Raw genomic sequence first — 11,273 nt, 5'->3', positions numbered from 1 at the left:
AGGTGAACACGTAGGGCGCGGAGGGGTGTAACCCTGTATCGGTTGAGTCCGTGGAGGTGGACACGTTCAAGAGCGCGGGTAGGTGGACGCGTTGAGCCCACGGGAAGGTGCTCACCTGAAGGCTGAGAAGTCGCATTCCCACTCCTCATAAAACAGTTCAGCACTGCACTTGCGGTATGTTGAAGATTGGTGAAGCAGGAGGCAACTAAATAGAGGGGAAAGAGGTTTGTACTGCCGCAGTGCGGGCCACAGTGGTATAAATGATGTTGTTGAGCCAAGTTTATGTCGACCAGGATACTGTTGCCAGGTGAGACCAGACTGTGCGACTGCGCTTGAACCGGGTGACGACGGTTGGCCAGAGTTACCCGCTAGCTCCTCTGACGTTCGTCAACAATAGCAACTGGCCAACAACTCTAAACTCACTTATGGCTGAGAATCGGATAAGGTGAGGGATGAGTCCACGTACTAGGCATGAGTCGTGGAGATTCGAGAGTCTGATGAGGCACAAGCACTGTGAGAAAGGACACCCAAGAGTGTCATGGAGGAGAAAGCGGGCAGAGTTCATGAACGCGGAGCAGAGGAGAGGAAAGCAAGCAGAGAGAAGGATAAGCGCGAAGGGAATGGGGATGGTGGGGCGCTCGACACGACAGAGAGCACACGCCGCCGCATGTATCTCGACGGGGACCCTCATAGACATGGCGTGTTGTATCGCGAGACCTTGCAGGAAGGGTTTCGGGGATGTGCGACGTAGGTGCGAAGGGCGAGGGTGCGACAAAAGCAAGCACGCGCTGCCGCCGCCGCCGCCACGGGCGTCTGCGTATGTGGGCAATACCAGCGCCGTCACTGGTAACTTGGATGTTCTGACTGCACTCTAGTAGCTCCTTCTTAGCTTGAAGAAACAAGATATCCCTACAGAATGAGTTGCATATATCATATGACATATAGCTCCCTAGTGCTCTCTCAATAAAAGTCTTGCCAGATTATCACCGCTCGAGCATAACCCTACAAGACGCAAGTCGATCGTGTCCGATCGTTGGACATCCGGTCCGACGATGTCTGGCATCTGCCGAGCTGACATCATCCGCTTTCGCCGCGCGCCACAGCGCTCGGTCGGCCACCCCTCGTTTTGCTGATGCGCGAGCGGCGCCCCCTCCAGCCTCGACATGTCCACTACCATTCCGCGCTCCGCCTCCGCGCGCGCCGAAGACGATCGTCTCGCGCGTGTGTGGCATTACCTCACGACCTTGGTGCGTCCCGAAGACTGTCTGACGACGCGTTCGCATCCTTTCACCGTTACGCCACGCGATTCTACGTCCGCGTTGGCCGCCTTTGGCGCCGCGCTCTCGCGTCCGGTGACCGCGTCGTCGTATGGCCGCACGCCCGCTTCTGTGTCCTGCAACAGACCCACGAAGATGCTGCGCACAAAGGAACTTATGCGACTACCGCACTCATCTCCATCCGCTTTTGGTGGCCGCGCCTTCAAGCCGACGTCGTCTGGTTCGTCAAGTCGTGCCACATATGCCAGACTCGCCAGCTCCGACAAGTACTTCCCCCGCCCACTGCAGTGCATGGCCCGGCTTTCCTCGGCAAAGTCGGTCAGCCGGGACACCGCCATTTGCCGAAGGTACCGTTCACCCGGGCTCGGCCGGACTCACCCGGTTACCTCGGCAGAGTCGTCCGGCTGGACTTGCCCGGTTTTCCCAGGGGAGTCGTCCGGCCGGACCCACCCGGTTTTCGCGGAGGAGCCGTCCACCCGGACCAGGTCGAAGTGAGCCCGGCGCTGCATGCAGAAAACACGTCGTCCGGCTTCTGGAAGGACTAGATTGGGCCATCTGGTTATATAAAGGAGTTTGTGGTCTCTGGGCAGCACACACAGGGCTGGGGCATGTTACAGTGCAGAACTTCTTGGTCGCCCGGTTCCGGATGAACTCACCAGGAAGGGGAAAATCGGATATCTATTGGGACATAATAGAGTGTAATGAGACCCGATTAGTGTCATTAGTCGAAGCCCCTATATTAGTCTAATCTAATGAGCTAGCTCATGATCCCCCGACGGCTAGCAGGGCATGATTAGTGGCGAATAAGAAGGCATAATATTGACTTGCTTGGATATCGATGGAGGCCGATAAACCGGTTTGTTCGCGCATTCTGCGAGCACTCGGCACGCATCGGAGAGTACACTGATCGATGTTGAAAAAGGTAGTAGGAGAAACATGGCGATCATCTTGAGATTATGGCTCAACGCCACCCCGCGGCTGAAGGCAGCTCGACACAGGGAGGAGAAACGAACGATGGGGTTACGAGGAACACCGCGGTGGGCGCACCTTGAGGGACGAGGTGGCCGGCACGGAGGAAGAGGACGTAGGCCCAGCCGCGCTCCTGGTGGACGACGCTGGCAAGCGCGCCGCTGCCATCGTACAAGGGCGTGGACGGCCATCGGGTGAAGCCTTGCTTGCCTCCGAAGGTCGTGTGCTGCGAACATGCGTGGTCGTCAGCCCGCGAAGTTCGCAGTGAGGTGGCATTCGCACCTCTCACATGTCCACCTTCTGTCAGTAGCCACTTCCAGTCTCCGCTGCCTGAGGCAGCGGTACCACTGAAGAACGCCGAGCCGTTGCGAGGGAACTCGGGGTTGAGCCCATCCTCGATCGAAGACCCTGGCTACATACATCGAAACCGTGTTCTAAATATGCATATTCAACCGACACGCCAGCGCGCGCACACCGCATATACCTGGCAATCGACAAGTTGGGCGCATACTCGATCATCTCGTGTCACACGTACAAGTTCCGCGCGCTTCACCCTCGTCTTCACGTTCGCCCAAGCGTACTTCCGGGGGGGTGGGTCTCCAGTCCGGACTTGAAGAACTTGTGCCGTGAGCCATGGAGCCCTGACGTGCGCGAGACATACTTGGACGTGCGCGCAGCTGGGGCATTTGGATTGTGGGTAGGTTGACGTTGAGCCCTCAGAGGTGTAACAGAATTCATACGTGCTGGGGTTATAGTTGATTAGCTGGGTAGGTCTGGATGGCTTACACAAGCTAGTTGCATGGACGAAAGAGGACAGGACGGGAGTTGTAGCAAACGACAGTGTGTGGAGGACGCGACCGATGGTTGAAAATGAAAGAAAGACGGCAGAAGAAGATCGAGTGAACGTACATGGCATATTAAGTCCATTCCCAACACCCGCGCGAGTGTGCACCCCTTCAGCCTCTGGTGTAAAGCATCTTGCAATGGTGGAGGTTGTCCAATAATGAGTATGGGAGGTCAAGCTGTCAAGGGGAGAAGTCGAAGCCTGAAGGTGATGTGCTGGCGTCCGGCTCAGCGGCCGACGCGTGGGAAATTGAAGGCTGCGCCTTCTATAAGTACACAATCTATTCGGGCGTTTGAGTTGGATGAGCGAAGCGAGATGGATCGCGTCGCCGCTGCTCTCTTGGGGGACCTCGGTGAGAGCGCCGCGTCGGCACGCCCCAACGGTAAGGACGCGGACGTGCGCTCTCGGCGACGTGAACGCTGTTATGAACATGGGCTTAGCGCGCTCAAGGTAAGAAGAGTTCTATGAAACCTCCTTCCCGGCAGTCTATCCGCGGTTTACGAGATCGCAGGCGAGCAGCCTTGAGGGCACGGCTCGGTGACCGCTGATCGCACCGACTAGCTCGGCGGACGATAAACAGTGCAGGCGAAGACGACAAACACGCAAGAGACGGGCACGAGAACAATACGGAACGGGACCGAGACCTCGGACAAGACGATGATTGTAGCGGTAAAGGGTGTATCTGAATAGAACCGAGGTGCTCTAATATATACAAAGTGGAACGCGATCGGTGCCAAGGCACACGAGAGGGAGAACAAAGGAATTGAGTCAGAAAGAATCCCTGCGCGAGCCTTGAAGAAATCGCGAGGTCGGTGTTGCGTAGCGCTGGGACGGAGCGCCGGCCCGTCCCACAACAGCTCTCGAAGACAGGGAACGCGACGCGGCGCTCCCGGCCCGAGACCGAGCTCAATCCAGCGGAGGCGAATCTAATTAATACAGAAGACGGAGCAGTTGTAAGACGTAGTACAGAAGAAGGGGTGGCGGAAGGGTGAGGCGGGAATGAGGAAGTAGTCGACCTGTCGAGCGGCAAACGAGCGCGTGGTAGAGAGACAGGGTGAGGAACTAAGACACGAGAACTGAGGTCGTATATACGCAGAAGAGAGACGAGTTGTAGAAGGGAGCTTGTGGCAAACAAACCGTGGTCGACCAAGTTAGTGGGAGGAGCGGCCGAAGCTTGAGAGACGCGCGCAGGCTGAGGCCAAGCAACTCGCGCGCCGCCATATTTAGACCTCGGTCAACAACCCGACCGCAGCCGCAGCGCGCACGGCCGTTGAACAACGGCCCGAAGCTCTCTGCCCCGCACCGACGGTGATTGGAAAGGGATCGCGCTCACGCGGCACCCGAACCATCCGTCGCGATCCTCGCGCATTGCGTTTCCGGGCCGATGGACGCAGCAGAAACCCCACCCAAGCGGATTTGTACGCCCCGGCATCCTCGCCGCGCACTCTGATATGAATTAACAGCGCTAAAGAAGCCCCCTCCGTGGCCCGTGCAGCTATTCCGCCGTCTGAGGGCGGTCGGCTCGTTTTACGACCTCATGGGATTCATCGGCCTGGGCGTGCGTCAGGCTTTTTCGGCAGCGCCAAAATTGCGCGGGGCTCACCGTTTTCGGGCGCCTATCAGATGCGGGCGCCTCCGATTCATCAACGCCCTCAGAATTGAAGCAACTTGCAGGCTGAAGAACGTCTTCTCTGCGATCGATTTTGAAGCGAGGTTGCAATGCAAAATTGCCGTCCAGGAGACCGAGCAGGATTCTAGGCATGGAGGGCGGGTTACTTTGCCAGGAGGACGGGTGCGGGCCGCGCTGCCGATGGCCCGTTCTGCGGCGGCGCCGGCCTCCTATTTATACGCAGTTCGGATTATGTAAGAGCGATGGAATGCCCGCCGCCACCGCCGCGGGGCCGGGCGTGCCAAGATTCGGTCCGGCCGTCCGAGCGGCGTATATGGCACAGCTCCGATCCGATGTTCCTGACGAATACGGCAGGTTTTCGGCGGATTTCGGGCCGCCCCCGGTCCGACTCCCGGCGCCTGCGGGGGCCGAAGTGAGCCGATGCATCGGTCTCCGTCCGGAATTCCTGAGCAAAGGATAGAGAAACCACCGTGTCATAACGGCAAGCAGAGCAACACATATATACATGACGGCGGCGCGGTGAACGAGTGTGATACACAAGAAGGCGTCCAATCTAACGCGTTAAATTTCGTCACCGTCCTCATCTTCCGCCCTCTAGAGGAGCTCATCGTCTTGATCCCCCACCGTCTCATACAGCTCTCCATCATCGTCCTCGTTGTTTTCATACACCTGCAACCCATCCGGCAGCGGGTGTCTCAGCGCCCGAGCGAGCCGCCTCCGGTCGCGGAAGAACCGACGAATTGCGTCGTACCCGTTGAATCCTTGCAGCCGATCCAACTCCGCGTACACCGCGTCGTCCCAGTGCAATCCAGAGAGGACGTTGTCTACCGCAAACGCCGACGCGATCAGCAGCTCACAGACGACGTTCCACTGATCAAGCGCAAGGCGGAGGCTCCGCAAAGTTCGCGTATCAGGGACGACGGGCCCCGGGGTCGCGCCCGCCGACGGCGAGGAGGGAATGGGAATAGAAGAATCACTGCTGGTGGACGCGACGCTGGTCTCCTCCAACTCGAGCTTTTGCGTCTTCAGTGCAGTTGGCTCCGGGGATGGACTCCTATCCCGCTTGCTCGACGATCTAGGCCTGAAGCACGGGCGTATGCGGCGGGACGGAGTGTCGCTGTCGTTGATTCCGTATCTGGGCAAGCCGTCGCCAAGCTTCAAAAACTCCTGTTCCCTGCACCCGCCGTATGTCTTCGAATGACCCTGTATAAAAAGTGCTCGGGCCGCCACCTTCCGCGCGTGCTCGCGGCTGAACTTGAACTGCAGCGGGATGACATCGAAGGGGCATTCGACCGAAGGGCCCTGGCAGCGCTTCCAGTCGCCTTTTCGCAGGTGCGTGATGGTAAAGTCGACGACACCCTCCGCGACCGCCCGACCGGAGTCCTTCATGTCTTTGACCAGCCAGAAAGAGCGGCCGTCGAAGAACGCGACCGGGCCCACGCCGTTCACTGGTCAAGCCGAGTCCTCAGTGCTCCGCCCCTTTGCACGGATGTCGTTCAAATGCTCACCTCGTATAATGCCATCTACACCCACCCCATACAACGTGCAGACAGCGGCGCGGGCGTCGCAGGCGACGCAAGGCGTTCCGGATCCCGTGCAACCCACGGGCTCGGCAGATTCAAAGCATCGGTCGCACTAGACGGTACAGGCCGCCGGGTCACGTCAGCAAGGTGAAAATTTCTATTAGGTCGGCGAGGCGTACTTCGACAAGAAATGTGATGCTGGGCTTCCGCATCTGATATTTTATGGTTGCTTGGTTAACGTTCGTAGAGCTGACTTCAAGAGACATGACCGAAAAAGCGACGGCAGATGGTGGGAGGCAAGCGAGGCGGTCCCTGAATATCGACGGAGATGGTGTGATCTTTCGGTCGTGCGGGTGCAAACGCCGCAAGGTTCGGTCTCACGCCGAACCTCCGGTTCTTCATGGTCGCCGGTCCGAAATTCTGAAGCGGCAGGAAGGACGCCGCTTCAGAAAGAGCTCATATTTTCAAACGTCCGAGGTTCTGGCACGACGCGGCGGAGAACGTACCCGATGCCTATCGCTGGGCGCCCTATTGAAGAGCGATACATGAGAGTAAAAAAATAGAACCGGCCGGTATTCCTCGGCTGTCTTCGGCGCGCAGAACCGGGCCGTCCGACGCGTCTTGCGTCCCCGCCGGACCGACGGACATCCGACCGGCCCCTGAGACCCATTCCGTGGCCGTCAGAGCGCCGTATCTGAAGCACCGGCGTCTTGCCTCAAGGCTCAAGCTCTCAAGATCTCAAGACCGGCAGCGGCCGGGTCGCAGGCAACCGGCTCTCGGATTCCTCGCACTGCGGGCGCGGGCCCTATTTCCCACGTGACGATAGACTTGTCAGTGCAGAGGCAGTCTGCTTGTAACGCTAGGAAATATTGATGCAATATTCTACCTGTCACACAACTGTCACATGAGGCGAGAGTGGAGAGACAGTCAAGGATAGTCATGTGCAAGGTAACCTATCCCTGGGTGCGACAGCGATGTGAAAGGCAAACAAAATGCTAACTGTCACATTTTGCAATGGACAGGTGTTGCTCAGGACAAAGGAAACCTTCCGCATGGCTGCGACAAGTCTATCGTCATGTGGGAAATGGGGCCCGTGCCCGCAGTGTCGGGAGCTCGTCGGCGGTCGGGTCGTCCGGGGAGCCGGCGCCTGCGAAGATTTGGGCTCCCCGGGCGGGCCGCCGTGTATGCCGGCCCGACAAATCGCCCATTGAATACCGACTCAGACGCCGGTGATTCTGGCGGCCGCCGGGTTGATCCCTTTCAGGGAACTATTTGTGAGCATCGCCGATTCTATCTGATCCTAATGCAAGGATCCCAAAAAGATCCCCGTCCTCTCCCTTCAAAGACCCCAACCATCTACGTTCTCGAATGGATCCTGATATCAGATCGACCCTCTCTTCGGTAGTTGTTGAGTCTTTCAAAGCGCATGCCGCTGCTTGGGCTCTGGATCAGTCGACCCCTGATTACCCTGACTCAGCGCAGTTGGGGCTGGAAGACAAAGACTTTCTGTCGGCTTGGTGGTCTGGGTCTGTGGTCGCAAAGTCTATGCGGCGTCAATGTAAGTACGCGTTTACTTGGGTAGGCAAATATCCGGGCCCTCAACGCTACAAACAGATAAGACGGCTTGGTCGCTGTCGGAGTACGCCGAAGCCAAGGGGAAAAACATCGCCTTGACATCCGAGGCCAACGAAGCCAAACTGGCTGCGCAATTTGCCCCTCTCGTCCCGCCGGAGCCTAACGGAGAGCTTCCGCTACTCGACGAGAACCCTTGTATAGTAACGGACGCCGATAACTTCGTCATGCTGTGGTCGCTCCCTGGGGCGCTGTCGCCTGACGTTCAAGTCAGTCCTTTTCCGTACTTATCAGTGTCTGGAAGCTGACCAGGATGAAGTCTGAAATGATCAACGCTACGCAACAGGCGAGCCGGAAAGGCCGTTGGCTGACCATCAATAACAAAAAGGGACGGTGGCGACAGGCCCGGGTGCTGTTCGCACCCGTGGACAGGCGAATCCCAGCTTCGAAACGGAAGCCGATCGGTGAAAACCTAATTTCCCCAGCTGCAATCCCCTATGCCAAAGAGGTGCGCCGCGGTACTGCATTTATGTATAGCCATCGGTCTAACGGCTCTCAAAGAATCAGAAAGAGAACCTCGCCGCGACATCTGGGTACGGCTCAGAAAAAACCATCGACTGGCTTCGAGGAATGAGCCGGGCGGGTGCCATTCTGGACGGAATATTACAAATCACACACCCTTCCCAAAGACGCTTCGTTCGAGAAAACCTGTGCGACTACAAGCTTAGAAGGGGCCTCATGTCTACCTGGTGTTTCCCCACTCAAGCCTGCCAAATTATCGGGAACCGGGAAACCATCTTCCATCGAGATTCCGGCGATGCCAGCCTTTTCTACGACTTGGTCACCAGTGTCGGAACATACGGCGAAGAAGCATACATGGGGTACCACTCCTTGGGGTGCTCGGTCCCCTACGACTCAGGCAACGTTCAATGCTTTCTCGCAAAGCACCTCGTACATGGTGTTCCGGCGGTATCCGGTGATCGTCAATGCCTGGCGTTGTTCAACCAGCAGGGAGTAATGAAGTCATGGGGTTTGTCGAACCACGATCTAGCCTGGGCTCCCCCGACCGTAAATGACGTTTTGGAAGCTTGCCGGAGTAAAAACGATTGCGTGCACGTGTAATTACGAAGTAACAATGGATCCTTGCGCAGATGCGGCGTATTTAATATGAATGCAAACCTTGACCATGCTGAAGCTAGATGTGCGTGTATGGGGCGCTTTGGATATTCCACAACTTCGAACTAGGGCTGACGACGTGATTGAATCTGCCGGCGGCGGTGAAGGTGCGCGGTGCGACCCCAGCCCTCTACTTACCGGCTTGTGATTCCCCTGAGGATATCGGGTGGCTGAGTACAAGGCATTGTAAGTTCGTTTGTGTGCCTGCTGCTTTCGGCGTCGGCGTCAAATAAATGATACTTAATTGCGCGCACACCTGAGGGCGTAGACCAGAGCTTGAGCATGTGGTGCTGGCGGAGCGCACGGCGCGGCTTGTCAACCAGCGATGGGCCGCCACCAAATGTGTGATATACAATGTGGCCGAAGTGAATAGAAGAATCCGTATTTACCGGCGGATCCAATAACGGTGTTTGTATAGCCGGTAGGAATTAGCAAGGCAATTTCGTCCAATTGGTACATCTCCAATAGCATTCAATCCGTGCTAAGAAAGCATATACATCATATCTCTTCTCTCACAGGCCATAATGCTTGTTCATCTTGGTGTCTTCCCCTTCGATATCAATAATCATTCCTTTGAAAGTCGAGATCAGCGGCGGGGAGGGGGCTGGGTTTGATTGGTTCACAGTCGGCGCACCTTCAAACGCCGTCGGAAGTGAAAGACTTGCGGCGCGTATTGCCATTGGCCCCACCAAATCGCCCTGAAATAATGAAGGCGGCGGTACGGCGCGCTTGGGCTCTTGTTTGACCGCTGCGATGTCACCATTGAAAGACGACGTAGATGGGGGAACGCATGCGAGCTCGGATGGGCCCGCGGCTGACATGCCTCCCGATGTTGCCGGTGATGGAAGCGAACGAATCAGTCCAGATTCTACCGTCTGTCGGCCGAACCGGATGACCGCACGGGGTGAAAGTAGACCAACCGTTCGATCCGCTGGGTCGCTCTGGAAATGTGATGGCGGCGGTTGGAACCGGGACGGCGTGGCCTTCTGCTCCAACATGGCGCCCTGGGGCTCCGGCGGCGATGGATTGAAAAGGACCAGGGGAGGCGGATGGGATTCATCCTCCCAAACACTAGCGTGTTCGGAACGACCGAGGGGGGTCTGCATGATGTCATTGTCAGTCACACGGAACATCTTAAGATAAGAGCCACACATACCGCCTCGGCGTTCGATACCAATTCCAAGAGCAACTCCCAGCGCTGTTCCGCAGCGCATCCTGAAACGAAGGAGGGACGATCGGGGAAGGCATACCGCAACAGTGTCATTGCGGTTGCGATGCCGCAAGAAGAACTGTCATCCTGCACGCCGCATATCAACGTTTCCGAATCTATGACCCAGTGCCGTTCGGGAATATTTAACCCTGCATCTATTCCTCGAGCCGCTGCCAGTATGGTACGCTCCGCCGCCGGCCAGAGATTGTGGGACTTCGTATACTGGGGCTTGGAGTCGGCGTAAAGAACCTTGCTCTCGCTGATCTTGAACACAACAGGGATCCAGTGATCTGGGAGATGCCATGGTACGAGGATGTTCGCGTTCCTGTGGAAACGTTTCTTCCGCCCCCACGACCTAAACTTCTGCGTGATCGCCCCTTCGGGAAACTTGCTGACATGAATGGAATATGTCATTGTGTCGTGTTCTCGCGGCGTCCCCCGCACAAGGGTGTTGATCATAGCGGAAACACGATCGAGGACTTCATCGCTAATCCAACAATCTCGTTCGAGTAGCCTGCGGATAACTTCCGGCCAGCCAAACCGGATGGCCGGTAGGTGGCGGATGCCCAGCAAGAGGGCGTCCGCGCTCTGATTCGGCTGCTGCATGTTCAGCGAGTTGAGATATATATTGCGGATCCTGTGAATGTTTTGCAGCTGTCGCCACAGGGCGACGACCCACAAAGGAAGCGGTATTGTTGGGTCTCCCGGATGGATCACTGACCGGCGCCCCAAGGGGAGATTGTCCATAAATCTTATAGAGGGAATGTTGATGCGTGAGCCTTCACTGTAATGATCTACGAGAGGAACCATGGGGGGACCTCGCGCGGGCCTATAGGTGCATCGTTAGAAAACATAAGACTGGTTCCGTCTTCCCAGCAGCGCAGCGGTTTTTGGGTGCACCACGTGCGCTTCACGAGCTGATCAACGGTGCAGGCCGGCGATGGAAGGAAAAGATTCGCAAGCACAGGCGGAATGTTCTTGTTGTTCCACTGGTCAAGACTAAGCCCTGGGATCGTCATTTCGTAATCTTTGATGTCGGGGCCTGGTCTCATGTCAGCCGGTCCTGCATCCT

The 11,273-nt window shown here is 57.1% G+C and overlaps 3 protein-coding genes across 3 annotated transcripts; all 3 read right to left on the bottom strand.

The window, feature by feature from the left end:
- Positions 1–2,238: 2,238 nt before the first annotated feature.
- BXZ73DRAFT_110047 (uncharacterized protein) lies at positions 2,239–2,932 on the bottom strand (the record flags this gene model as incomplete). The annotated part of the gene is made up of 4 exons (XM_048017325.1): positions 2,239–2,472; positions 2,536–2,658; positions 2,782–2,855; positions 2,908–2,932. 4 exons carry the CDS (start codon positions 2,930–2,932, stop codon positions 2,239–2,241), a joined length of 456 nt encoding a protein of 151 aa, XP_047870676.1.
- A 2,382-nt stretch (positions 2,933–5,314) lies between these two features.
- Positions 5,315–6,509, bottom strand: BXZ73DRAFT_110046 (uncharacterized protein; the record flags this gene model as incomplete). Its single annotated transcript, XM_048017324.1, has 3 exons — positions 5,315–6,168; positions 6,229–6,355; positions 6,423–6,509. The coding sequence occupies 3 exons, from the start codon at positions 6,507–6,509 to the stop codon at positions 5,315–5,317; spliced, it is 1,068 nt and encodes a 355-aa protein (XP_047870675.1).
- A 2,994-nt stretch (positions 6,510–9,503) lies between these two features.
- On the bottom strand, positions 9,504–11,253 carry BXZ73DRAFT_84418 (uncharacterized protein; the record flags this gene model as incomplete). Its single annotated transcript, XM_048023976.1, has 4 exons — positions 9,504–9,541; positions 9,626–10,091; positions 10,148–10,838; positions 11,000–11,253. 4 exons carry the CDS (start codon positions 11,251–11,253, stop codon positions 9,504–9,506), a joined length of 1,449 nt encoding a protein of 482 aa, XP_047870674.1.
- Between the last annotated feature and the right edge of the window lie 20 nt (positions 11,254–11,273).

This window comes from Epithele typhae (assembly GCF_022376455.1).
Source record: "Epithele typhae strain CBS 203.58 chromosome Unknown BXZ73scaffold_313, whole genome shotgun sequence".
In the NCBI taxonomy this organism is placed as follows: Eukaryota; Fungi; Basidiomycota; class Agaricomycetes; order Polyporales; family Epitheliaceae; genus Epithele; species Epithele typhae.
The sequence above is the reverse complement of the archived record's forward strand: the minus strand, read 5'-3'. Positions and strand labels throughout refer to the sequence as shown.